General features: G+C 41.1%; 1 protein-coding gene across 2 annotated transcripts; it reads left to right on the forward strand.

Annotated features, from left to right (window-relative positions):
- Positions 1-239: 239 nt before the first annotated feature.
- On the forward strand, positions 240-25,144 carry fam168b (family with sequence similarity 168 member B). Of its 2 annotated transcripts, none has more exons than XM_015361703.2 (7): positions 240-393; positions 11,191-11,273; positions 12,486-12,569; positions 13,372-13,508; positions 15,923-16,103; positions 16,519-16,644; positions 18,799-25,144. In XM_015361703.2, exons 2-6 carry the CDS (start codon positions 11,204-11,206, stop codon positions 16,629-16,631), a joined length of 585 nt encoding a protein of 194 aa, XP_015217189.1. In that variant the 5' UTR covers positions 240-393; positions 11,191-11,203; the 3' UTR covers positions 16,632-16,644; positions 18,799-25,144. The 2 variants fall into 2 exon arrangements, with proteins under 2 accessions (XP_015217189.1, XP_006637957.1); XM_006637894.3 differs by having other exon boundaries at positions 241-393; positions 15,926-16,103.
- The last annotated feature ends 1,926 nt before the right edge of the window (positions 25,145-27,070 follow it).

Below are 27,070 nucleotides of genomic sequence, written 5' to 3' on the forward strand. Positions count from 1 at the left end.
TGAAGGCAATAATTTCATTTTTTATTTCTATTTCAGACACTGTCGCAATATTTCCGACCGTAATCAAGAGTCAAAGCACAGTTTTTATTTTTTGTTAATAATTCTCCCTGTGCATTAAGACATTTCTAATTCTCTAGGACCGGAACCCACAAAGTCACAGATTATTGTCACATAACCAGAACAAATAATATCCCAGACACCTGTCACATGACCCAGGTCCGGCTTCAGTTGCCACTAGTCGGAAGTGACGTTTGCTGATGTAGGTTTGGTTGGTGCGCAGCAGTTCTAGACAGAGAGGAAAGGGGAGACACAAGAGACGAGAAAAATATATAACAATACCAGAGGGAAAGAAGAGACAGGAAAAGGAAAATCGGTTGAGCAAGCCTAAAAAACGTAAGTATCATGCTTCGTTGCAAATACTAGCAGTGCTATGCGTGTCTTTGTGTCGTACCTGTTGCAAGTGCTGGATACTTCGAGGCAGGGTGGGTTGAAGGGTGAATGGGATACAGAATAACCGAGGGATACGAGATGCTGAGGCTGCTTTGCAATTCCTCCCTGCGGCCTGTGCTGTCCGATTGCCTTACAGCACCAATGGAGCCTCATGGTTGTCGCCGTACCTGGCTTAAAATGCGTGTAACCTCCCGCAATTTGCTTCGCACCGTCCCGATAAGCAGGGAAGAGCTCGACACGATGTGAACCCGAATCGGAGCGGATAGCTGACCTGGACGCGCAGTCGGCTTGTCGAAAAACTTCAACACAAATCGCCGATCTGGACACCAGTAGTATCCAACTAATAAGGTTACCCACGGTCACGCACCGAGAATAATGCGTGGGATGGAGGCAGTGCGCTTAATATATTGTTAGCTACCGATGAGGGCAACCAGCCCCCCCTCTTAAAAAAAAAAACCTTTTAGTGCAAAGTGCCACTTTCCTGTGTTCTTTGTAAATATTGGATTGATGAGTGTATGGGCGCAGTTGTTTCACTTCTACATAAACTAATAAAATGGTGCTTTGGACAAGGTGTACATTTTACATTTGAACGAGTCCGCATTAAATCGGCGGCAGTGAAGGTTTGGGCTTCCCTTAGGCGCGTTAGGCAAATCAGGAAAACGAACTTCACGACTTCGAGGGTCACAAATAGAGCTCAGGTGTCCTCACTAGTTTAGACGTTTGTGGTGAGAACAGATTCTGCTTGCTGGATAAAGATGTCTGCGTTTTTAGTGCTCGGATGAGGTGGTTTGCTTTGTGTCCTTACCTTTGTACTCACCTCGTGAGATTTTTAAGGCAGTATGACTAGGTCCCGAGCTGTTTGACTGTTGTAGGTTTACGTGCTGTTGAATTTTATACTGAAGCAGCGCCAGTCTGTTTACACTTAATGCTCAATCAATGTTTTGTTTGCGGTTACCAAATGTTATTTTTTAATGTGCACACTGCTGAAAATAACATTAATAAGCGTCTTTCTTGCTGCGGATTTCAACATTGCAGTACAACTCTCTCCCCTAAATTCCAGGGTTATCATGAGGTCGCCTTTCAAGTTCACAGCAATCTCAGCTTCAGCACAAGCTGGTGTCCGGTTATTTTTTGGTATGTGAATGATGACTAACTGCTGACATGCTCATCAGTAAGATCTTGGGAGTTAAATTCTTTACTCTTTAGTCCAAGCTTTACTGTAAAATGCATACTATTTTAGACATGATTTGCTATTGAGAAATCCATCTTTCCGTCCATTTCACAATTTAAATGTTAATAATATGTATTCTGTATTCATTACTGGAGTGTGCTGACAGTATGGAGAAACATGTCTGAAGCCCATTACTCATTACACCTATACATCGGTAGTGTCTGCAAAGGGCAAATGTGTCAGTATTTTTATTTACTGAAGTTTAGATACTACTACTCATGTGCCTTATTTGAGGAAGAAGCCATCTGTCTGTTTATCCAAGGAAAGCAGATTTTATTTCTCTGCCTGTTAGATGACAGCTCAGCTCCCTCCTGTTTGATGGGAAAAGTCAGAACTCCCTGCATCAGCTGCCAGCCTTGCGTTTCAATTACCGGCAAGCGGGTTCAGCCGGTTTTCTTTACCGCTTTGGCAGCCTGCATCAGTGCTGCGAAGAACGAGGTTTTACACGAAACTGTGATCCGAGATGCGTGTGTCTCCCGAGAGTGTAGGCAACCGGCAGGCTGCTGGAATCGATCAGGTGATGATCGTTCTGGCTCTGCCCAGTCACCGCTTTTCAAGTCCTCGGCACTGAGCTCTGCCGTGTGCTCTTCTGATTAATGGTCTCGGTTCACATTTGCTTTTAACGTCTCCACAAAATGTAGCACGCAGTTCACTGTGGCGCACGTCGACGGAAAGTTAGGGACTTTTGAACAACAGCTGTAAATTCTTTTGCCTTTTCAGTTCTGAAACAAACAGCATTTTTCTTTTCCCGTAAGAAAGTTTTAGAGCTGTTTGCTTTAATCTCTGGATACTTCACATTCATGCTACATTATTAGAGGTATCACCATTATGCCCCATGCTTAGATTATAATGTATTTGTTAACCTAAATTTGTTGGCCAGACACGGACAGTGCTGAGATGTTGTGTGTGTGAGAGAGGTTTTTACAGCATCCAAGAATAGCTAATGGTGTCTTGTGCTTAAATATGGTCAGGTAAGCACAAGTATCATGTGGGCTAACCATTTCCCACCTCCCCTGGGATAGAGCTTTTGTCTGTGCTTTATAAAAGTGTTGTGTGGCCAGCGCAGGAGGAAAGAGTGTGAGGTGGCTGATTATTATAAAGACAAGTCAGTTTTAACTTGGGCCTTGAGCCTGGCATTGCATCGCATCTTGCTTCATTGAAGAGGCGAGTGTGCAGCAATGCATAAATATTAAAGCATGCCACGGGATTTTGCAGTTGCACAAGCCTTGCATCTGGAAGCATAGCCGTGTGTGCCGTAGTTAAAAATGCATCAGCTGCCGAGCAGTGCCGAGCCTTTTCCGTCCCGTTCCGCAGCATGTGTGCGATTCTGTTGCGTGTGTTCTGTTTCTGGCTACGTGCCTTTGTTTGCCATGCCGGCGTCAAAACAAACCTTTTGCAAAACCAACAGCAGCAATAGTGCAAAATACTGTGCAAAGAAATCTAGAATTTCTAGATTCCAGAGGGGAGGAAGTCTTCAGGCAGGTCGGGAAAGCTGGCATCTCCAGACGGAATATGGAGCCCTGCCTGCATGTTGAGATTGGATAAGGCCAGAAGTCACCCGGAGGTCATGGAGCCGGGAGGTTTCCCTGAGGCGTGGAGTCTGGGCAGTCGGCGTGAGGCACGACTGGAAGGAAACAGGAAGCGCGGCCGAAGAAGAAATGCCCCTTTTCTGTCTCCATCACAGGATGTCAGACAGCAGGTTTTGATTTACTTTCCGCCTGAGCTATCGCTAACTTACTGGAACTCATAATATCGTTAATTGGACAATGTGAAAGGCTTTTTGTCAGCTTTCAAGTCGGAGAGGGTCACGGGCCTTCCTCGCAGTTTCTGATTTATTGCGTCTTCGAATCGTTATCCGCTGATGGCCCTGGGGAGGGAAACTGAGGGTTTTGACTCCGTTTCCGGATCAGTTGGGCGTTATCTATAACGAAGCGCTTCTCATGTAGCTTTCTCTGAAATGCTTCAATATCGTGGGGTATCATAGATATCTAGAACGAGCTGCTCAGAGACGTTGTCAACACTTATTCCTTCGGATCAGTTAAAAATCACTGGATAAGATCCTCAGATCAGTCAGCCCCTGCCTACCAGGTGAGTGTGGTTGGTCTGAATGGTCTCCATATTCCCATTTGTGCATCCTGATGACTCTTCAGGACTTCTTTATTGTGTTTTGTAGGTAACCTCAGCAAGTAAAAGAAGATTTGAGTTTTACCGTGTCCTTTGAATCTACACCTTTTTGTCAAAATATTCGATATTTTCTACCCTACTATGCCATTACATATAACTTGAAACCTTTAATGAATTAATCCTCTTTTTGCTTCTTTCTATGGGCAGACAATATATTTGCTTTATCCATCACTGCTAACAGGGGTCGGTGTTTAAAGAGAAATAGAGAAATCCCTCCTCTCCAAAAACTAACATGTCATTAAAGAAATTGCTTATTAGAAATTGTTAATATTGTTGCTACCTGCTTATTTCTGAATTTCTCGTGCTTACTTGTGGAGCCATTCACTTCTAAGTCATATGAAAAGGGATTAAATCAAAGAGCAACTGCACAACTAATTTAGAAAGTCCACATTATCTGCTCTGTAAGTGAGATAATCATACCGGTTACAGATATCAAAGGAGCCCGCTGAAGGGGGAAGAGAGTCTAATTGTTCCATTTCATAAGCATTGATGTGTTAAGGAATTGTGTTTTTTTAATACTGGGAGTTTTTTGTGCAAAATGGCTTTTGTAAGTTATGATCTCAAAGTGGTTTTGCAACCGCTGCATGATGACTGATTTGTTATTCTGGATGTGGAAATTTCTTAAAATCGGCGTTGCTGTTATTGTATTGTACATCCACTGTGCATCTTACATGTTAAAGAGCGCTGCTCTTTTGTTATCAAAACTTTATTTAGAAAAAAAGACTTTACTTGAATAATGGACATCTAATTTAATAAAAATACTAGCAAGGTTCCAAATAAGAGGATGTAGTTTGGCCCATCTGACATGTTTGGTATCTTATGGCTAATAGATCTGAACATCTCATCTAGCTGTTTCTTGAGAGAAGCCGGGTGGGTAGCTTGTTCCATACTCCGACAATCCTTTGTGTAAAGATGCGACTGCTGTTGTCAGTTAAAAATAGCTTCCCTGAGGTTTCGTTTGTGTCCCCTGGTTTGTGCATCACGAATCAGAATTAATTCACTGGGATTCTGATCCCACAATGTTGAGTATTTGAATTCAGAATATTTTTCTCTGTTCAAGACTTGAATAATTCAGTTCTTTTTGCCCGTCAGCATAGGATCATTTTTAAACACAGAAATCTATCAGATTGGTTGGCCTTTTCTGGATTAGCTCCAGAGCAGCAGAATCTTTTTTGTTACATAGTAGCAAAATGTTACACAGGTACTCTGCGTTTATTCCCAAATTGTATCTAAATTATTCCCTAATTTAACTAATAACCTGCTTAATTGATCATAGTGCAATTGTTTTTTTTTTTTTTAGAAATTGATTTAATGATCAGTGTAAAACTGGTTGAACATGCTATAAAACTCTTTAGGAGAACCCTTTTTTTACAGTGTTTGCTATTTTGGTTTCATTTGCAAGTTTGACAAGTATAGCCAATAATCCAGGATCTAGATCATTGATATACATTAGGAAGAGCAGTGCTCCTCGTGTAAACTCTTGAGCTACTTCACTAATCACCTGAACCAGAGCATTCAGTTTTTATTTCATTCTAAATATATGTATTTCTTTGAGTACATACTGCCGGCAGTTTAAGAATACCTCAGAAAATATCAACTTTATCAAAAGCCATCTGAAAATCTAAATGCAGTACACCATGTTTTCTCTGTATCCATTACCGTTGTTTCTTGTGGCGCAGCGGAAGCATGCTGAGCCCATAACCCAAAACCATCCTCTGCTATCCGCATCACGGACGGAGTGGTGGCACTATGGCTATGGATCTGTGCCTGTGGCTGGAAGGTAGCCGGTTCAAATCCTGCAGCCACAGAGGAATCCTACTCCGTTGGGCCCCTGAGCAAGGCCAACTGCTCCAGGGGTGCTGTACAATGGCAGACTCTGCGCTCTGACCCCAGGCTCTCTCCCTGTCTGTGTGTCTCATGGAGAGCAAGCTGGGGTATGCGAAAAGATGAATTCCTAATGCAAGAAATTGTATAGGGCTAATAAAGTGATGTTATGTTATGTTAAGAACTCTTAACAAAATAGTTAAGACCTATGTTTTCTAAATCCACTATGACTTTCCACTAGAATTCCATTGCCATAGAGATGATCCTCTCTTAATACTTACCTTTACCATAACCTTACATGTAATAGAAGTCAGACATACTGATGTACAAGAATTGAGTTCAGTTTTGTCACTCTTTCTATAGATTGGTGTTAGGTTAATGCTCTTCAAAATCACCACATTCTTGACACAAGTACACCAGAAATTTACAAGGTATAGGTCCTTGGGTCCCAGCAAAATGCAATGAATCAAATACTCGTTTCTGTAACAAATTGCTACATTAGCGATTTTCCAGTCAATGCATATTACCCCTGCCTTGAGCCGCTCAGGGAAGAGTTCTGTTAATGGCTTCTGGATAACATCTCATTTTTTTAAGTGCAATTGGTAGAATACCACTTAACACTTAAGAGTTTCCAGGGCTTGTAACACATTTACAATTAATAGATGCATTAAGCTGTTTGACACACTGCTTTCTTGACTTGAATTACGTGTGAGCCGAATCTGTTCCGTGCTTAAGGCAGAATGTCTTTTGAATGACACCCTTTTCTTTTCTGGTTCCATATACAATCTGTCCCCCTTCGACTTCCTTTAAACTGTCCCATTCCTTCATAGTCTGCCTTCCTGAAATGGCAAACCCTGAGCCTTGTTCTCTAACTACAAAGTCAACTTGTCAAAGTCAACTTCGAAGCACACCATGCTGTGATCACAGTTGCCAATTGGTTTGCTTTCCCCCATTTTCTTTACTCTGTCATGATAAGATCAGTGCAGACATGCTCTCTAAGTAGGTGATCTGACATGCATAATAAGAAAGCAGACAGTAGCTGGATCTGCCATTATATGTCCAGCTACTCATCTCTCTGTTGTATTTCCTCTATGAGAAAAATTAAAATGCCCCATAATACCACTTTTTCCTTTACACACATTCCTCATTTCATGTTAGAATACAATATAATTGTCTGATATAATTTCCTCAATTTCTGTGTGCTGAAGGTTTGTGCAAAAGTAAATATTTTTGGCATTTTAAGATGATTTCCTTTCAATAGTACTTCCAAACATTGAAATACTGTAAACTCTGTTTCATAACATTTAGGTTTTAAAATTTCTACATGTCTCATTTTTCAGTTCTAGAAAATGCTAGCCCTACTGATGATGGATATGAAAAGCATGTTAATGATATGAGTTGCACTTAGGTTCTAACCTTTTAAAATAAAAATCAGAACGTATTTTTTCATCTCCATCATTGCAAGTAATTGAAGAATGTAATGCATATGCCCAGGAGCTGTCAAGCCAGTTCAGTGCAAGCTTTGCTCTGGTTACACCTGATGTGCAGCTTGACATGAATTCATGCACTTAAAAAGCATTTCTTTTGGTTTCTTTTCTTCTCTGCAAAAGGGAAATCTGGCAGCATCTTGGTGTTAAATGATAAGCCAAGGGCAGTGTGGAGTTTTCCAGTAAGGAATGACGGATGTGATGAAGGAAGGAATAATTCACAAAGAAACAGATTAAGGTTTATTCCGTGCTGAAAAGAAGAGACACAATGTTCCGGCAGTGGAGCCTTCTTCGGGTGTTTCTCAAAGAGCCTAGGGAAATCTGAGAAACTGGATTGCTTTCTTCCAGAATTTGACCCTTCCTTCTAGCTAATTGCAAATATTTCCTAATTGCCTGGAAATCAGACGTGATATACCATGCTCTTTTTTTTTCTCCTGTGGAAATCTACCTATGGACCAAATGTTACATTGGCTCTAAGCACTTCAAATATATGCTGAACTTTCAAAGATCAGGCTGTTGCATTACATTGGCTACAATTAATAAAGATTTACCATCTGTCCCAAAGTAGGTTGGGAGTGTCCTTCACATCACACCAGGTAGTGTTGCACTTCTTGTGCCCTCAGCAATTTAGGGAAAAGTGAGTCTCATAGCCTAATGAAGATAAGCCATTGGAGCTTCCTCATTTTAAGACATGTAGTCATGGTACTTTGTATATGGTGTTTGCATGCCCCAAAGACACGCTGCCTTGATGATCTGCTGTCTTTAAATTATCCGTTTGCTTGTGCGCGTGCACCCTGCAGTGCTCTGGCGCCCTGTTTAGGGTGTAGTCGCTCTTGGCACTCTGTGCTTCTGGGATGGTCTCTGCGTTGCAGCTACTCTTATCGGGGACCAAGTTGTTTTCTGAAACCAGATGGATGTATGCTAAGTCATGAACTTCCCTATTTCTTCCTCTCAACATATTTATAATAATAATTGTTTACACTTATATAGCGCTTTTCTGGACACTCCACTCAAAGCGCTTTACAGGTAATGGGGACTCCCCTCCACCACCAATGTGCAGCCCCACCTGGATGATGCGACGGCAGCCATAGTGTGCCAGAACGCTCACCACACATCAGATATCAGTGGGGAGGAGAGCAATATAGCCAATTCATAGATGGGGATTATTAGGAGGCCATGATTGGTAAAGACCAATGGGGAAATTTGGCCAGGACGCCGGGGTTACACCCCTACTCTTTTCGAAAAACACCCTGGGATTTTTAATGACCACAGAGAGTCAGGACCTCGGTTTTACGTCTCATCCGAAGGACGGCGCCTGTTTTACAGTATAGTGTCCCCGTCACTATACTGGGGCATTAGGACCCACATGGACCGCAGGGTGAGCACCCCCTGCTGACCCCACTAACACCTCTTCCAGCAGCAACCTTAGTTTTTCCCAGGAGGTCTCCCATCCAGGTACTGACCAGGCTCACACCTGCTTAGCTTCAGTGGGGCTGCCAGTTGTGAGTTGCAGGGTGATATGGCTGCTGTTTATTTAGCACTGATTTGCTTGTTAGTGCTAAAAAAATCTGTTTTCCCACCTAATATCACATTGTCTTCTGGGTGCAGTATTTCTTTAGATCTTCCTATTGCTTCCCCCCTGCCCTTTCCGAAAGAAGTTTTTCAAAGCCTCTTTCCTAATGAGAATTTGGAAATCGGCCATTATAACACCTTACTTTCTGCCGTATCTGGTTGTGTGGAACTAACCGGTCAGTTCCTTAATTAGGTTGGTGTAATTAAACAGATGTGGGTGCCAGACATAGTGTTGATGAGCAATCCTGAAGGTGAGTAATTGAACGCATCTTCTGGGGGGTTGCCACAGCAACTGAGAGTAAAGGGAGGTGTAAGGAGGCTTGAATACTGTAGTCTCACAGAGCACCTCAGTACTCTGCTATTGGAGGTGTGACTGCTCTGCATTCAGATACTTTCATAATGCCTTCATTTAATTGTGCTTTATTTGCCTAGCAGAAAGAAATACATTTGTTAATGTTAAGTGATTCCTTTTGACCTATTTAGTATTAAACAAACTGTAAGATTCACAAGACAAAAATACTAAAAAAAACAAATACCGCCCCCCATACTTCTGTGTTGAGGTGTTTGTTATATCAAGGTTTCACTCTACACTTCATAGAAGTATTTCACCTTGCAAAAGTTAATTCAAATATAATGGGTTAAGGAACACGTCCCTTTAAGATGGTTCGTATTGCATTTTTGAGAAGTGTTAAACATTAAGTGGAAGTTGCAATGCATCAATTAACACGAGACAAATCTACAGTTCGGGATGGATGAAAGAAAGCATTCTCCTTCATTTTTGTCTGCAACAGAAGACAAAAGAAAAAAACAATCAATTGTCTCAAATAAATTGGCTGCCAACTGCAGATCTGAGCAAATTAAAAATCCTGTCTCCTGATTCTATTTTCAGACTGTTTTTCACTCGGCAGTGTTTGCTGTTACTTCTATCTTGGGTGGAAGCTATCTCTCGTGGATGTTTCTGACAAGGTTATGATCGTGTCAGTCTTTGATTGCACCCTTGGGCTGTTTCCTCAGGAGAGGTTTTCCTGATAGGGTGCCGGGGGGGTTGAGTGCAGTTTGAAGGCAGTCAAGTGCTGATTGAAGGCATTCTCCAACAGTGTTGACTTTGGTGTATCAAGTGGCTTGGGGGATGAGAAGTCCCTCTGTGTGGGGAAATGCTTCAGCAGGTTTGTGTGAAAGAGCCGTCACCTGCAGTTTTACCAGCACCTCCTGGTGTTAGTGTGCTGCTGCAGAGATCGGGGAAATTCGTGAGGTCCTGCTGTTAGGGAACTGGGGTGTTGATGTCACCATGTCAGTGGATGCTCCCACCTGATATATGTGCGGAGAGGTGGCTCTGTGGCTAAGGATCTGCGCCTGTGGCTGGAAGGTTGCCGGTTCAAATCCCGCGGCCGGCAGAGGAATCCTACTCTGTTGGGCCCCTGAGCAAGGCCCTTAACCCCAACTGCTGCAGGGGTGCTGTACCTGTAAACAGCTGACCCTGCGCTCTGACCCCAAGCTCCTCTCTCCCCGTCTGTGTGTCTCATGGAGAGCAAGCTGCGAAAAGAAATTGCTAATGTAAGAAATTGTATATGGCTAATAAAGTGCTCTCTCTCTTATATGCTACTGCCTTCCTCCTTATATACTACTGCCTTCCTCTGTTCTATTTTTTTGTTTTGGCAGGTTTGTACAGAGTCAAACCTTCTCTGAACTAAAACCTGCTCATCCTTTAATTTCTCTATAGGAATACTCAAAAGGCTTTTGTCGAGGCTTGCAAAATTACAGTATTGAGTGATTGCCAGAGAGTTCATCTGTCCATATTTGTTGGGGTTAATCCTAGTGTAATTAAAAACAGCAGCAACAAATAAAACCTGAGAACATGTCACTTTTTTTTTTAAATGTCACTTCTGGACACAGGTACATGGCTCTTTCTACCCATAGACCATTGGTAAATCAGTTAAGGCAATAAACCAAGGTTAATTTCACCTAGAACAAGCAGTCACTCACGATATTAGGCTGCTAATACCATTCATTTTGACTGACAAACTGAATCTAGGCTGATTTCCGGTTATTGAAAGTATCATGCAAAGTACCATAATGACATGTAATATCTCACAGTAAAAATGGGTCATTTAAGTTAAACAAGTTATATTTGTCTAACAGACCACCGTGTCTCAAAGTACCAGCACTGCTATATGGGTCAGTATGTGTTATGGACAACCACTGTAAATAAGGTACAGGATTCAAGTACAGCAATTTAATCAGCATGCAGTACAATAATAGAATCTTTAATAAGGTGCTTGGATTGCTGAAGCGGTTTATTCTGTTTGCCTTCCTAGAAATGATAAATTTATATGTCAGTTTTGCTGTGATATGATGTAAAAAATGTCATTTTGCTCCAATGTTATGCATGTTCATCTGTAGACCAGGATAGCATCCTTTAATGTTGTAATGTTTCCTTTTCAGGTTCTTCTGCAGCATGAACCCTGTTTATAGCCCTGCACCAACAGGGGTCCCCTATCCAAATTCAAAGGGAATCGGATACCCAGGTAAGAAGAGCACGTGTGGGATACAGCATAGTGTGCGCAGCTCCCTGTACGGTTTGCAGTGTTAAGTAACCAAGATGCTGTGAAACAGCTTTTGTAATCAGACAAGAGTATAAAAGCATAGTGGGAGTGGCAAAGTGGACTTGTGGTTATCGGTGCTGCCTTGCAGCTCTGGGGCCTGGGGTTCAGTTCTTGCGCTGTGTGGAGTTTTGTATGTTCTCCCCATGTTTTGTTCTACAGCCCAGGCATACTGGTAGATTAATTGGCTTTTGGGAAATTGGCCCTGGTGTGAATGTGTGCTTGTTGAGTTTGTGTCTGCCCTGGGGTGGACTGGCTACCCGTCCAGGGTGTTGCCTGCCATAATAGGCTCTGGCTCCCCCAGCGTTCCTGAATTGGGGAAAAAAACAGTTAGATACTGGGTGGATGAATAAAAGCATGGGGATATGTGTATAGAACTGCAGTCTTTAACTGTGTGCAGTATGGAACAGCAGCACTGTCCAATGAATTACAATTAAATTGCTCTTATCTATTTTGCATTTTCGTTTTGTGACAGTCGGATATAAGATAAATACCTGTGGTCAGAATTGATGGCAGCTGGATTCCTTTAGTTGATGCTCCTCTTCAAACACGATGAACATAATTCCTTATATTTATGTTTCTTCTTTATTGGGATTGGCACTTTTCATCCCAGAGGATCCCAAAGCACTATACAGACATTGTAAGGGATGAGTGGCAGCAAAATGTGAGAAATTGCTTCACCACTTGAAATAAGGTGGAACTTTAAGACCCGACTGCACAAGCTCAGAGTCGAATTTAGTCAAGAAATGTTGAGTAACGCCCCTGCTCTTTGGAACCATATACCTGCTCCAAAATTATGGTCCAAGGGAAATAGTGCCACCTACTGGTCAACCAGCACAACCTGCGGCAGTTTGGATTTCTTTGGAGGTCCCTCAGCCTGGCTTAGTTTCTGAAATCTGAATTGAAGATCCCACTTCAAAGTAGTCATTCTGCTGCAAATCTTGTCACCTCTACCAACTTGTAATAACAGCTGTCAGACAGAACTCATTTTAAAAAGCTCTCTTTATTTCTTTAATCTTTATCAGTACTCTGTTGGGTAGATAGAGTGAGATCTGGCCTAGTTATGATGGCCTATATTCCTGTCTGTGATGTCTCATTTTCTGATCTGCATCTGTCACTGCTGTGTTTCGTCTGTAGCTGGTTTTCCAGTTGGCTATGCGGCAGCAGCTCCAGCATACTCTCCCAACATGTACCCAGGAGCCAGCACAGCGTTCCAGACAGGTAGGCGTGCATGGTCCCTCAGATGCAGGGCTTTGTGCCAGTCGCAAGCTGCTGTCTGGGCTTCACAGAGCCTTCCCATGCTGTCATGTCTTAAGTCTTCTTCTGCCAAAACTGTCACACTAATATGAGCCACAGTGTTTACCATAGCGCATAAATGCTCTGGTTGCTGTCTGTGCATATCTGCATTTCATTGAAGCAACAAACATTTTTCAAAATGGGGCCACTTCTTTTCCCCATCATAGCCTGGAATTGCCTGCTGCTCTTGAGCTTACAGTTCTGAAGAGAACGCACTTGTCTGAGTGGATTGCCTTCTTACACAGAGCTAACCTCACAGGCTTTAACTGAGGAGTTTTCTCCCCAGCTGGAGAGATGGTGCGCCTCATAGTGGTACCTGGGGATTCTTGCTCAGCGAGTCAAGGATATACGTCCAGCTCTGCTGGTCCACTGAGGGTCCACGAGACGGCTTGTGTGCTCTGGGACTCCTGGTCCAGTCCAGCCAAGAACCTAGCCCTGACATTATCTGGACAATATGACTTGACCTGCACCTGGAGCAAGTGCCTAGTTCCAGTTCAGCCAGTCTCGAGTCTACTGTATCGCGTTTAGGCATTTCTAAGTTGCCCTGTCAAAAAGGAAAAGTCAAAATACTGATTTTCGTAGTCAAATGTTAGAATTTTGTTAGATGATTAGAAAAATATGCAGGGGGGAGACGTTGAACTTTCTTGTTACAACTGTTGGAATGAAGTGATGTCTGTTTCTGAGGTGCCAGGTGAGATTCAGCTTGTTTTTGTGGGCTTCGTTTCAGGGTACACTCCAGGCACGCCATACAAAGTATCCCCAACCACTGGTGCGGTTCCCCCTTACTCCTCATCACCAAACCCCTATCAGGCTGCTGTCTACCCAGTGAGAAGTGCCTACCCCCAGCAGAACCCCTACGCACAGGTAACACGAGATCGGCTCTTCCATTCTTTCAGTGGCTTAATTGCAGTGTTCCACTTATTACAAGCGAACACTGTTTCCAGGCCTTAGTCTATGAAAATCCCAGGTTCTCTACAAAACATGCAAGTCTGGGGATCTCCAGGAGCAGGGGTGGGTATTTGTTCTCACGGAGATCACAGTTTTTGTGGTGATTTTAATCATCAAAATTGTCCTTTTTAGGGCTTTGGCTGGATCTTGCGTTGAATCCGGAAACATCAGGGAAAAGCAGTGTTTTGTATTTCCTGACCTTCATCTTTTGCAAAGTGAATACCTTATTGTTTGACGCAAATGTTCAGCTATTTTTACTTTATCTTTTCTCACTACCTAGCACAGCACCTATCTCAACAAAGCCCAGACTCCTCCCACTTACACCATCTTGTCACTTAGCAACTGCAAGCACGCCGGTCAAAATTAATTCTTGGAGGCCCTTTACCAGCGATCTCTGAAACGCTGATGGATGTTCAAAGGACAGCATGTTGATTATGTACTTAACAGCTGTGCACGCAACATACCATCTGAAAATTTACAATTTCTGCTTAGTTTAGCTGCTTAATAACTTGGGTTGGGTTGAAGCTGACAATTTGCCAGGGAGTCCAAGTAAAACTGCTGCCAGGCCTGTGAGAAGAGAGGGGCAGAGAGTACTGTTTGTAGAATGAAGGATCAGTTACACACTTGCTCTGATAAGGCAACTGTAGACGTTTAGGTTTTAAATTCTGAACGTTACTTGCTAATGTTAATCTACTTTTTATCAAAAATTTCCATCCTTAGTCTTCCTTGATTTACTATTACTGGGTTACGTCTTTTAGATTTTTCTTTTCAATCGCGTCAAACAGTGTTTCTCGGACCTGGATCAAGGAGATGCTCTGCCTTCATTTTTTTGCTGCTTGTTCTTTAATCACGGGGAAATTGATTTCCTGTTTCTAATTTAGACCTGTTTTTCTTTTCTTTTTCCCCCACTCATAAAAAAGTGTTTGTAATTGGTATCAGCCCTGTGTGAATTCCTTGTTTCAGAGCTGCCCTGAACTGAAATGTAATCGTTGTGGGAGTATTTGCCAGTCATTGCCACTGCAGGTGTTTAATAGTGTTCTTCTCCCTCTGTGTTCGTCCTCAGTTGAGCTCCTGTTAAAAACTTTTTTGTCAGAAATAAGTGAGCAAATTCTTAATCGACAAGTTACTCGGAAATTGGTGTCTGTTTCTGCAGAAAGTGTGTTAAATCAGTCGTGATGTTTTTTTCAGCCCAAATCACCAAATCTATTGAATGAGAAAAATACATGCACATGTATTATATATATATGCTTACTCTATCTTTTGACAATTTTTTAGCAATTGCAATCAATGCAGTCAATGAAATTTATTCCATAAATATACAAACTCATGTGTGGTAAATGTAAAGTATAACATTTGCTAAAGCATACAATTGTCAACACCCATTGTAAGCAATCGGTCTACCCCTTATAGGGCCAACCTATGTAGTATTATTTTTATTTTATTTTTGTGCATTTCATCGTTATTGTGGGGAATGTCTGATATTTCTGATTTTAAAAACTTAATTCCCCTTATGCAGATGTCCATTAAAGTGAAGTGTGCTAGACCAAGGGTTTACTCTACCTTAGGGCATTTTTCTAAACACAAGGCCTGAGTGCAGAACGCAGTCTAAATAAGCAAGCATATCGGTAAAATGCATCGATGAGTATTGGTGGTTAAGGACCCAGTTGTTCTGAAAGCCAAACACAGTGGTTCCCTGGGCCAGCATCGAGAGCCACTGAGGTCAGTTTTACCAGTGCACCCGCTGTTAATAAATGAATTCCCCCGACACTTATAAATAAATGCACTGTAGCAAATTGGATATCAGGTGAAGAAAAACAAGTAACCTGCTTTAATTGCAGCTGTACTCTGCATTTTCTCTTTTTCTGGGCTGCACTATGTTCTAGAATCAGCAGCAGTAGTGATGGTGATTGCCCTACCTTTCAAACTTTCTACAAGGTTTTTTTCCTTTGTCACCACTTGCATACAGATTTTTTTAAAAGGTCATACTAATGAGTATCTGCTGTAAATGTTGTGTATCATATAATGATTTTAATGTTATGCATTATTCCCTACTCCTGTTTGTGTAACTTATCAATTGTAGACATCTTTCAATCTGATAGACTCTTAAGGACCTTGCCTTATTATATTCTGTGATCATCCTGTCAAATTACAGTAGATGCAAGCAATAACTTAGTAGAAGCAATAACTGAAAATGTCTTCATCGTCCATTGCTAATTAACAGTGTGTTTTGTTATTTGATGGGCTCAGGAAAGTGTTGGCATCAGAGAGTTGCCACCTGTTTTGAGCATCTGATGTCAGTCTCATGAAGTGACTGTCTCTTTCTTTCTCAGCAGCAGGGCACTTACTACACACAGCCTCTCTACGCCACGCCCCCTCATGTCATTCACCACACCACAGTGGTGCAGCCCAATGGCATGCCAGCTGCCATGTATGCCCCTCCCATTCCTCCTCCTCGAGCCAATGGTGTCACCATGGGGATGGTAGCAGGGACCACTATGGCGATGTCGGCTGGTAAGTGCTTAATGCCACCTGTCATGGTTCTTCAATTATTTCGGTGGTGTGAAACGTTTCGAAAAGAGAGATATTTGTACCAAAGGCCTGTCTGGGGATTAAAAACATTATTTTTTTTATTTACTCTGCCCTGCATTTGCCAGCCTTACCAATGGCTCCAGTCTTACAATGGGAGCCTGTTCGCTGGCTGTTGTAACTAACTCTGAGTGTTGAACTTCCTAGACAGCTATGTCCACAGGGGTTTTATTCACATTGCAGGTGGGAAAGGGTCTCAAACTCTTGTGCTCATACCACCTTCACTCTCCTGTCTTTCGCATTGTCCACTTAAATGTTGTTGATTTTAGCTGCAAAAGGAGGTCAAAGCTGTTGTTTCTTCCTGATGTTTAAAACCTGTGTATATTTTTCTTTTTCCCAGGGACTTTGTTGACGACTCATTCCCCAACTCCAGTAGCCCCTCACCCTGTCACAATGCCCACATACCGGCCCCCTGGCACGCCCACCTACAGCTACGTGCCCCCACAGTGGTGAACTGTCCGACAGTGTAAGTGTTTGGTAGCTCGTGTCTGTGCTTCTGTGCGGCTCAGTCTTCGCCCGAGTAGAACGGTAGTGTGTTCGCACTTTATTCCAGACTGAAATTCAAGTAAGCGGATTCACAAATTTTTAATTGGCAGATGTTGAGCCCCTATTGTACGAACAGTTGAGGTTCCATCTTGCCTTTGGCGTTCTTTGTATTCTCCGAATCAGTTGTTGACTGGTTCAGTTCACAAACACATCTGCCGGCCAGGGCACTGCTTCTCAACTTGAGCAGGGCTCTCTGCAGCCACAGTCAGCGAGTGCCCTTGTTGGGCAGTGCAGTACTGCTCTCTGAGACGGCGCAAGGCCGCATAATTGAAGAGTGTTCTGCTGACATGCCCAAGGAGTCAAGCTCTTGCCTGCTGCGTTCCCAACAGCACTGTAGATGGATATCCACCACTATTCAGAATCACGACCTGGAAAACAGTATTTTGCAGTGAATTGGATTTTAGAAAGCATGGTGTCACTGGAATGCATATAATATTTCAATCTTTGTGTGATTCATACCTGTTTTAAGTAGTAGGTGTTAAAAATGAAAAGGAACTCCCACACGAATTTGGCAAATTTGTTGCTGATTATGGAAGCAGGGTAGGTAGTACAGTTGTCTCACAAGTCGTGGGTTCTAGCTTTGGTTCTGAAGTTAGCATGTCCCGGAATTAGCATGTTGTTTCTACATGTGTTTCTTCCGGTGTTACTGTATGCTCTGGTATCCTCCCACCATATCTAGAGACAAACAGGGCAGGTTTGATTGGCTGTGCTAAATTGACCACCCAGAGGGCAACTGTTCCTGCTCCCATTGGTAAATCAGTCATGTTTTTGGAAACACTATATCCAAGTCACAGGTCGCACATGCGATGGATTACATATTAAAGCTCTTCAGTCAAACATTGCTTATTAATAGCATAAACGTTGTTAATAATGTGAAATATGTTAATATGTGGAAGTGTTTGCTTTAAGTTTTCACCTACAGTCCAAGCTGGATAAAGTGCACAGATGCTTTGTATTTCTTACCTGAGAGAGTGTTGATCCCACTGAGTAAACCCTGGGAGTTCCATTGTGGTTTTTTTTTGTCAGGTGGTGTTTCAGTATTTGTCCTGTGCTTTACTGTTACTTCCTTTCCAGTTACTAAGTTGTAGTGCACTGTATGCAGCAAAAGTGTATGAGACTTAACTTTGAAATGTTTGGAATGTGCCCCTCGGTCAAAGTTACACTCTTGAAAATGAGCATTGATTTATTTAGCTGATTTATAATAAACCTTTATTCTGCATTACTTCCTCTGATTTGAAAACTGCAAAATAAGATTCTATATAGCCGTTATAAAGCAGTTAGAGGCAAACTAATAAAATGGTTGAAAAAGGTGACATTTTGCCATGAACCTCATGTGGCCCAATATACACTGAAGCAGAAATACAATGCAGACAGCAAGTGCAGCAAAGCATTTTAGTCTTTTTTTTTTTAACAGAGAGCACATGGTGACAGAGCTCTGACCTACTGATTTATGTCTGAGACACCTGCTGTCTGCAACCCAGATCCACAGAGACAGACGTGGGGTTGCATCTAAATCAGTACCAAACCGGCAGTAATATAGTGAGCAAATGAGACTGAGGTTATCGCCACAGCATAGAGAAAACAAGTACTGCTGCTCCGAAAGAAGTTCCCACATATCGACAACCTGTGATTGTTTTTTTCTTTGTCTTTAGTAAGGTAGTATTTCCTTAATGCAAATTACTTTGGTCTGTCGATTATTTCTTTGTTAATTCTGTGTATGTTGCTTAATATCGAGTCTAACACTTGCGCAATAATGGGATTGCCAAGAAGGACATTTTCCATCATGTACTTTTGTTGTTGCTTAGTTGCAAGTTGTCAGTTAGTGTTTGGCATTGCCTCTTATCAGTTAAATCCTGATTTACGTGAAACCGTGCGTGTTCCAGGATAGAGATGGATTGTTAACACTGCACAAGTTCCAGCAGGTGTAACGTGGCATCTTGCATGTAGAAACAATGAAAAAAAGAGCCATTGTGTGCAATACCCCCCCTGTTCAAAATGCATGCTTAGCTTTTTACATGTCAATTTTAAAATTAATATTAATTTACTAAAACTATGCTTTTTTTGGTCTTTACAGGTTTCAAGATGGTAGATATGCATTCATATTCAGTCCAGTATTGTTCAATTGGTGCTGATGCCCCGATGTCTCCAACCAGGATTTCTTCCTTCCAAAATGCTAAAAAATAATCTGTTCGAAAACGCAAAAACGGAACCGGAATAGGGAATCTTCCCATGCTCCCAACACCTTGCTGAAACACTACCGGGCACCCCTCTCAGCCTCAACTGCATATCTCACATCTGGTAACAAGGTCTTGATGCAAACGTGTGTTTTGTGGACTGTCTTGCAATTTTATAGCTATAAAAATGTTAAAAAAGGGAGTATAATTTTATTTGGGTCCATATCTGGTTGAATGCATGTTTAAATACAAAAAAAAATGCTTGCTCAATCTACCTGCAGTGACTGATGCAAGACTGTCGTATGCAAAAAAATCCAAAGGAAGTGAAAGAAGATCATGAAAAACAATTCTCTGCAACTCTGTATCACTAATGCAATGTCTTAATGTTCTTTTTCTTTAAAAAGTGTAAGCCTGTTGTATATATAAAAAAAAAAGCTCAGTGCAGTTTGGTTTGACGCACTACAGTTCAGAATTCTTTTCTGGTTTGGTGTTGCCTGAGTGGTCAGACCAAAGGAGATGGTCTCATTTCATTGGCAGTGCTGCATCTATTTAGCTGGTGAGGAATGGCATCTGAGGTGAATGAGGTGGTTGTGAGTGGTGTGTTCATGAAGCCGCTGCCTTTGTGTCCTTGCGTGTAGTGTTGTCAAAGAAGCACATGTCCGTGGTGGAGCGAGTGCGCACGTATTGAAAGAAGCGTGCAGTAAGGTCTAGGGGAGCTTTGAACAGTTCTGCACAATTGGTCTGTTCTTCTGATTTCTATGCTTTGTTTCTCATTTGACACCTGATGAGAAAACTGCTAAGCCCTGCTAATACTGACACATGGAGGGGGAAAAAGCACCAAAAACAAACGAGCACAGCCTGAAGACTGAAACCGTTTTGAAAGGGGACCTCAGCCTAGTTGTCAGTTTTTAGCAGGCATGCACGCTAGTCATTTTACTTTCAAAAGCTACAGGTTTATAGTTCAATAAACCACAATGGGAAGATTTTAGGTGGAGTTGCAGTGTGCAGATCTTCAGTGAAAGAAAGCTGAGCCCTATGTAGCAGGAGGTCGTTTTTCTATTAGGGCCCAAAGAAACTGTGACAGTGGTGCAGGACTTGAATTGACTGACAAATAGGTTGCATCGGACCTGCCTTTTTGTGTCAAGAAATTAACGTCTATTTTTTGTGATTCAGCACTTCCCAGGTCAGAACTGAACAGCTGTAATTCAGCTATCTAGTTTGAGTTGTCTTGTCAGTTCTGATGCTTTTGTACTGCCATAAGGAGTTCTAGGTCTCATTTTGCTTAGCATTGACCAAGAGTGGCAAATACAACTGTAGAAAAAGATATCTTAAATTATATCGTCAAAGATGGAGGTAATGAGTAGACTCAGCCATTGACATAACCCATCTATTAATTCAGAGTCGTAATCTTTCTGCTTACCTTAAAGATAATTCAAAATTTTACCTCCCTTTTTAATAGATTTTTCAGTGACTGGATATTTTACATTTAAATACGTTTGTTTTGGAGACCCTAAATTTATACTGAGAGGCATTAAAACCCTAATATGCTATTGCTTTGTTTATAAATGCATTTTTAATGCCCCTTGGTTTGTGTGTGTGCATAAATATATGCAGCACAGTAATATTTAAGATGATATCTGGTTTTAGCACCAAATGAGAAGAAGCCTCATTTTCTCAGAAGAAACTGGTTTATTCTCAACCTGCAAGGGATCAGTTACAGCATATGTTTCAGAGAGAGTTGTCTTTGTTGTTTTTAGACAGAAGGCCTCATAGCTGATAAGATCACATTATGACATCATTTCAGTCTCTGCACTGAGGTTGAACCTAAGGATTAAACAGTTTGAAAAAGCTGTTAAGGACATGAAACAGTGAATGGACAGTATCTCTTTATACTATGGATATGGATACATTTTTCTGGAGGGTAGATTTTGTAGGTGACCCAAGCTTCAAATCACATGTCATTTTCAATTGCTGTTCCAACCTGTGGCACGAGTATCTTGTATTTAAGACGCAGAAGTATTAGACCAGGGCATGTGACGTTCCAATAGTCTCCTCCAACTTTGTTCTCTGCAAAGTAAAACAGATGGATATCATTCAATATGTATTTGAATCAGTCCTTAAACAGACTACACTATATGTACTCCTATCTTCTGAGCAGCCTGTTTATATAATAAAGAGAAATGTCTTACGGCATGGTTATAGAAAAACTAAAATATACCCATCAAGCAGCTTAAAGCTTAAGTCAGAATCAATCCAGTGCTCTGTCACATTTAGGTGAAGGTTTCAGTTCATCTGCAGATCCTAAAGAATCAAAACTATTTTAATCAAAATATAAGTTTAAGTAGTAGCAATTCAGCAACAATCTCCAAACATGCATAGAAGAATATGAAGTAGGCTATTTGCAGATTTTCCTGGCCTGTAGGCTCTTCAGCATTCATCGATGATTGTATATAAACCACTTTCAGAATGGTTCCATACAATTCCTTCATTGTCTTCACTGTTTCTTCAATATTAGTGTTTATCTGCAGTGTTTGTAGCAACAGGGGGATGGTACACATCTCAGCTGTGAACTCTTGTTTCCTACTTGCCCTCTATTTTTTATTTTTTATGTAGATGTCCTCAACACCACCTTACAATCCTGATCTTTTTCATTTGCGTTTTCTACTGGGCACTGCAATGTGAACAAACTTTCCAGTGGTAGCTGAATTTTAGATGACACTGCCTGGTGCCTCCCTTTCATGACATTTCAATACCGCAATCCACACTAGCAGTGGAAAAGATGGCTCTGGTGGTAGTTATTAGTTTTCCTTCCTTAGTGGTGATGTTCACTATATTTTTTTTAGAAACTGCATAGAGAAATGTTAAGATTTCCTTTAAGCAATGCAATTTTAGCAAGTCTTTTTTTTTTTTACTATTTAAAAGGGCACTGAGTAACATTTCAAGGTGTTTCTCTTTTAAATTGCACTTGTGATTATCATTTTTTTAAAAAGAATATCCAGTCTTGTTCTTAAATTTCTCATATACATTCCTAGAGGCTGCTCTGTAAAGCTGTGGTTACTTGTCAGTTTAGTTTCATTACATTTATGACAAAAGAAGCTTTGAATTTGTTACACCAATTGCTTGTTTCCAATTGAAAGGATAACATTAGAGGAACAGTGGCCAGATTGATGCATTTTTATTCTTCCCGACTCTGAAGTATCCTGTGATCTTTCTGCATGTAAGAGAGAAGATAGTTTTTCCTTATAATGACCAGGCCAGCTGAGGTCTGTATAATCCAAGGTACTGTGATGTTTTGTTTGCCAGAGGTACGTAGTTTTTTGGGGGGAGTTTACTTTTTATTCTAAAAATTCCTTATATTCTTCTGTTCTACTTTCTGTTGCACACTTGATTGAGGACGACACTCAAAGACACTACTTAAAGATGCTTAGCTGTTTCTTCTAGACCTTTGATCAAATCAATGTTCTCCCTTAACGTGTTTGCCAGCTTTTGAAGTACCTCAGCAAAGTCCAGTGATACCATCCTTATAGAACTAGGCTCAGGTGATTTCTAGTGTGCTGCATCTGTGCAGTCTTTTTGCTCACATGACCAGGCCTTTCTTATACATAATTTAACTTAAAGTACATTACTTCCATCCCTTCCTTGCTTTGTAGTCTAAATGGACACAATTTCAGGCACAAATGTTCGCACTTAGTCACATGTCCACACATCTGAATTATTTCTTCTTTATGTCTGTTTATAAGTATTCCTGCAGTCTTAGTGTCAAAAGACCAAGTAATACATAATTAGAAAATGTATGCACCGTGTTGCTAGGACTATAGGATTGAGCTACACCGAGGTGATCAGGTTCTTTTTGATTTTCCAGTCTAGCTCTTTAATTTTTCCAGATGCAAGGCTGTATTATTGACCGATATGTTAGTGTAGTAAAGGTGTAAGGATTTTATTCATGGTTGTTAACAGGGTACAAGGATTCATAACCAAAAAACACTGTGTGCTGTAGAAGAGTTGCATACAACTTCTATTCAGCTATCTGGGTAATGTTCACAGGAAGTGTTTAGAATGATGCTGACTGAGATGGTTACAAATTTGTAATGGAAGAACATCTACCAAAATGTATATTGGTTGATCTAGATGAGTTCCTGGAAAGCTGCAGGGTTTGAACTCCCATGGTCAGTGAGCAGTGATCTGGAAAGATTATTAACGCGTCCTAATTAAGCTATTGATTGATCTGCAGCGTGATTCTGAACCACGCTGCAGTGAAAACCAGGGGATGTCGCACACCCTTCCCCTAAATCGGTTCTTCAGTTGGAAAAAGGAAAAAAAACCAATACCTGGCAAGAGAAGGAGAGTTATTAGTACCTTTAAAGCACGATGGCCCCCCAAAAAACTGTTTTTAATTGAAATTTTGAAATGATTGAGAAATTAGATTAACCAGAAAAATAATGTATAATCTCATCCTCTGGGTCAATTTTATTTCCCAAACTTAAGCATGAAACAGCTTCAATTTTCAGCGTGGCTTTATATTGCACTCCATCAGGGAGATCTGAATTGATGACCACGCCTGTCATGAACATGTTTCTCTGTAGGTTTGATACTGTAATAAGTGGTTTCTTAAAATCCATAATGGAACAACGATGGGTGTTGCGCCACCCAGTGCATCCAGGTAAACGTTTTCAGATATGGGCCAGCTTGTATACTTCCACATGTAAGGTTAGAGTATTGCAGAATGCTTTTGTGCAGTGGGCAATCTTGATTTTTTTGGTACCCACTAGGTGGCATTGTGTCTTGTAATATGAAGCGATCAAATGAAGTAACTAGCAATGAAGCTAATCTGCTGTCCACCATTTAGATTGAGCTTGTTTGCAAAAGAGCATTTACTCAGAATGGCTGTTCCACAGCATGTAATTATAACTGTTTATTTTTAAGCATACCGCAATCTCTTAAGGGTTGTCAAATGACAAAACTGACATCCCCCCAAAAGACCCCCCTCTTGCTTTTCAACACATGTTTTCTTGCTTCTTACAAGGCTGGTCTGCAGAAATTCACTGCCCTCCTGTTAAGCAAATGGTATCAGCCAATTGATTTAATTATTTTGCCAGGATTTGAGTTTCTCTTTTTTGTTACCTTGAGGGTTGTTCCTGCACGGTGGAGATCCATAGTATTGAAGTATTGGCTGTATTGTAGAGTGAAGATATTGAGAGAGCCTCTTCATAGTGTGATATGTCCTGATATTTCAGTCATTAGAGCTGTCTTGTGATTTCATGGCACCCAAAGTGCACAAAGGTGGCACAAGAAATGGAATGTACTGCTAAAAGTATAACAGTCCTTGTCCTTGTATTGATCCTGATGCTGAGTGGTTTTCTGTAGCAGTGATTCTCTGTGTGAAGCACATTCGAGGCTGTGTCCAATCACCTCTCCCAGAATAGTGTGTGTGTGTGTGTGTGTGTGTGATGAGACGCCAGAGTCTGCTGTTTTTGTCCAGATTGGTGCACTCGTGGTGAATGACACTGTATTCCTGTTAGGTACATATTAAAAATTCCAAAGCGGTGTATTTGTTTTGTTTCTTAAAAAGAAATGCGCTTGGCTACATTTCAAAGGTGGGGGATTCTTATCTTTATGCTTTCAGATAAGTGTGTTTGTATGTTTTTTTTTTCCCTAAATGTCAACTTACTACAATGTTGGATAACTGTGCAGAGGCGCACTGAGCCTAGAGCTGTAAAATAGGTGACGTCAAGTGGAGACTGAGAAATTACACTGCAGATCTGTGTTGCTTTTATATAGGACTCAATTCAAGACCAAATCAGACTGGTCCACAATAGGAAACAAATGGCAGCCTCTCTGACACAACCCTACCTATTGTCTTATCCATTGCTGTTTGATGGCACTGTTTTTACCTTTTTATTATGTATGAAACACTATGCTGAACGAGCAAACTTTTCGGTATTTTCTTTTTTATTTAAGGTTAGTGTTGTCTTCCAAAAATAGAAACGAAAACTTTTAAAGCATCAAATGTTTTGACATCTGACAATAATTGTATGGAACACAGCTGAGTTCTCTTTTTTCCATTTTCAGTTTTCATTCTGAGCCAGTTGAATTATGTGTAAATTCATTTTGTTTGTTTTTCATTGTAAAAGCAATCTGAAGAGTAGATGAGCTCAGAGGTTTAAATTCTTTAAGGCACGTTTAATGTAACAAAAGTAATGTATTAATACTTAAAATTTTCAATAAAGATTGAATTGTGTTGCTTAATTGTGTTGTACTTTTTCTGCATGCTCCAAGAGTCTCTTTGCGTCTGAACAGGGCTGTCGGTGTTCATCCCATTCACACTAATAGCAATAATGATTTGATTCAAATTCAAGTTTCATTGACACTGACATGCATGTTCTGGAAGCAAGATTTTTTAGTTCAGGTAAATAATGTGGGCATGTGTTCTTATACAAGTGGACACCGCTAAATTGTACAAAGATCCCTCTGCTTCCAGAACTGTATTTGCTTTGTATGTTGATTCCCAAGTCTCATTCTTCCTGTTTGGAGTCTTCATGGTTTCCACTGCCAGTGGGATCAGTGTAAGGCTAACTGAAGGTGCCAGTTGAGCAGTATTCTGTGTAGCCCATGTTGTACATATTTGTACCTTTTACAAAGCTAACAATGAGTAAGAAGCAAGTAAAAAGTACTGTTTATCACTACACCCTCTCAGTGTTATTGCATTGAAATTTAGTTGGATAGCTGCAAAACCATCAGCATTTATTACAGCGTATCTCCAGAACTGTACATGATTATTTAGTAATTCATAAGAAGGTGATAAGTGTCATGGAGCAGCTATTTATTCAAGTCAAAGATGGACTGAGACGTCCTATATTTCTTGGTAATTATATAAGGAGTTTCAAACCAAAAGTAATTTACAAGGACGCAGGAAAGTTTTTTTTCTGTAGAGGCTGCACCGGCATTATTATGATGTCATACATACATGACATTTTACTGTCAACAACAGGATAACTGTGAATGTGTAATTTCCACACTGCTGAGTACTGTGTAAGGCCAGTGTTGGAAGCAATATAGGCTGGTGCAACTTGCACCAGTTTGCAGATGCTGCCATGTGTGATTCTTGCTCATTCCTCTCTCATAGATGTGTGTCACATCACCTTTCTCTGAGGATCTTACTATCTTATCTTACTATCCTGTGCTGCTCAAGTAATGGCAGTAAGGGATGTTTGGCTGTGACAGCAAGCAACAGTGCAGATTTTAGTCCAGCCTTCAACAGACTGATGGCACAAAGGCACTAGTCTCTTGATAACATGGCCAAAATTTCCCTTCTGTTTCTTTCTTGATTTCCACAGGTTTGATATTCAGCAGGGTGAATGCCTCATCTGTGCTCAATCTAATAAACGGATTTGGTGCTCATGCAAGTTACTTGAGTGTATCAGTCAGGTTTGAATAATCAATACTAATGATTCCTAGAGCAGTGAAACTAAAACTACTGTCCACAATCTCTCTACTTTTCTATCATCACACATGCCATAAATAATGATGCTTCGTTTGATGCTAATACAGCTTAGGCAGGGAGTGGCTAAATCCAAAGTACAGGAAATGTACAAATGCTTCAATGAAGATGGAGGCCTCAGTTAAACCAAGTAAAATCCAAACAGCTGGAACCAGAACCAGAAGGGAGTGACACTGGAGGACTGTTCGAGAAAATGCTTTGCAAATTGGTTGCTCTCAACGGAGGAACAAGATTAGTTAACCCACTTAGTTCAATGAGCTCATTAAAAGGAAATGTAAGTGTGACCTGTGCCCCAGGAGATTGGCATTGAAGATCTCTCATGGCAGCATGGTGGCACATGGTGCCTTGGAGTGCTGGGGCTCCAAGTTTAGTTCCTGGGATTCGTGTGGGTTTCCTCCCATAATCCATGCTGTCAGATTAATTGGTTTCTGGGAAAACTGGCTCTGGTGTACACTGGTGTGTGTCTGTGGCGTCCTGTGTATATCCTCCCTTCTACCCATTTCTCTCCGGGACCAGTTCCATCCAGCCCCCCAGCCAGTGACCCTGTACTGGATAAAGTAAAGCAGTTACTAAATGGATGTATGTATGAATATAACTCTATACCATAAATTCATGAAGGACACTCAACTTTATCAGATCCTGTAGGAAAGGTAGCATGAAATGAAATCCATTCA

The sequence above is a fragment of the Lepisosteus oculatus genome, chromosome 13 (genome assembly GCF_040954835.1).
Source record: "Lepisosteus oculatus isolate fLepOcu1 chromosome 13, fLepOcu1.hap2, whole genome shotgun sequence".
NCBI classification, from domain to species: Eukaryota; Metazoa; Chordata; class Actinopteri; order Semionotiformes; family Lepisosteidae; genus Lepisosteus; species Lepisosteus oculatus.

What these genes read in the sequence shown, in the direction of transcription:
- fam168b (XM_015361703.2), top strand. Translation starts at nt 11,204, where the DNA reads ATGAACCCTGTTTATAGCCCTGCACCAACAGGGGTCCCCTATCCAAAT. An exon ending in AAAGGGAATCGGATACCCAG is followed by an intron (nt 11,274 to 12,485) that starts GTAAGAAGAGCA and finishes TTTCGTCTGTAG; the next exon opens with CTGGTTTTCCAGTTGGCTAT. An exon ending in AGCAGAACCCCTACGCACAG is followed by an intron (nt 13,509 to 15,922) that starts GTAACACGAGAT and finishes TTTCTTTCTCAG; the next exon opens with CAGCAGGGCACTTACTACAC.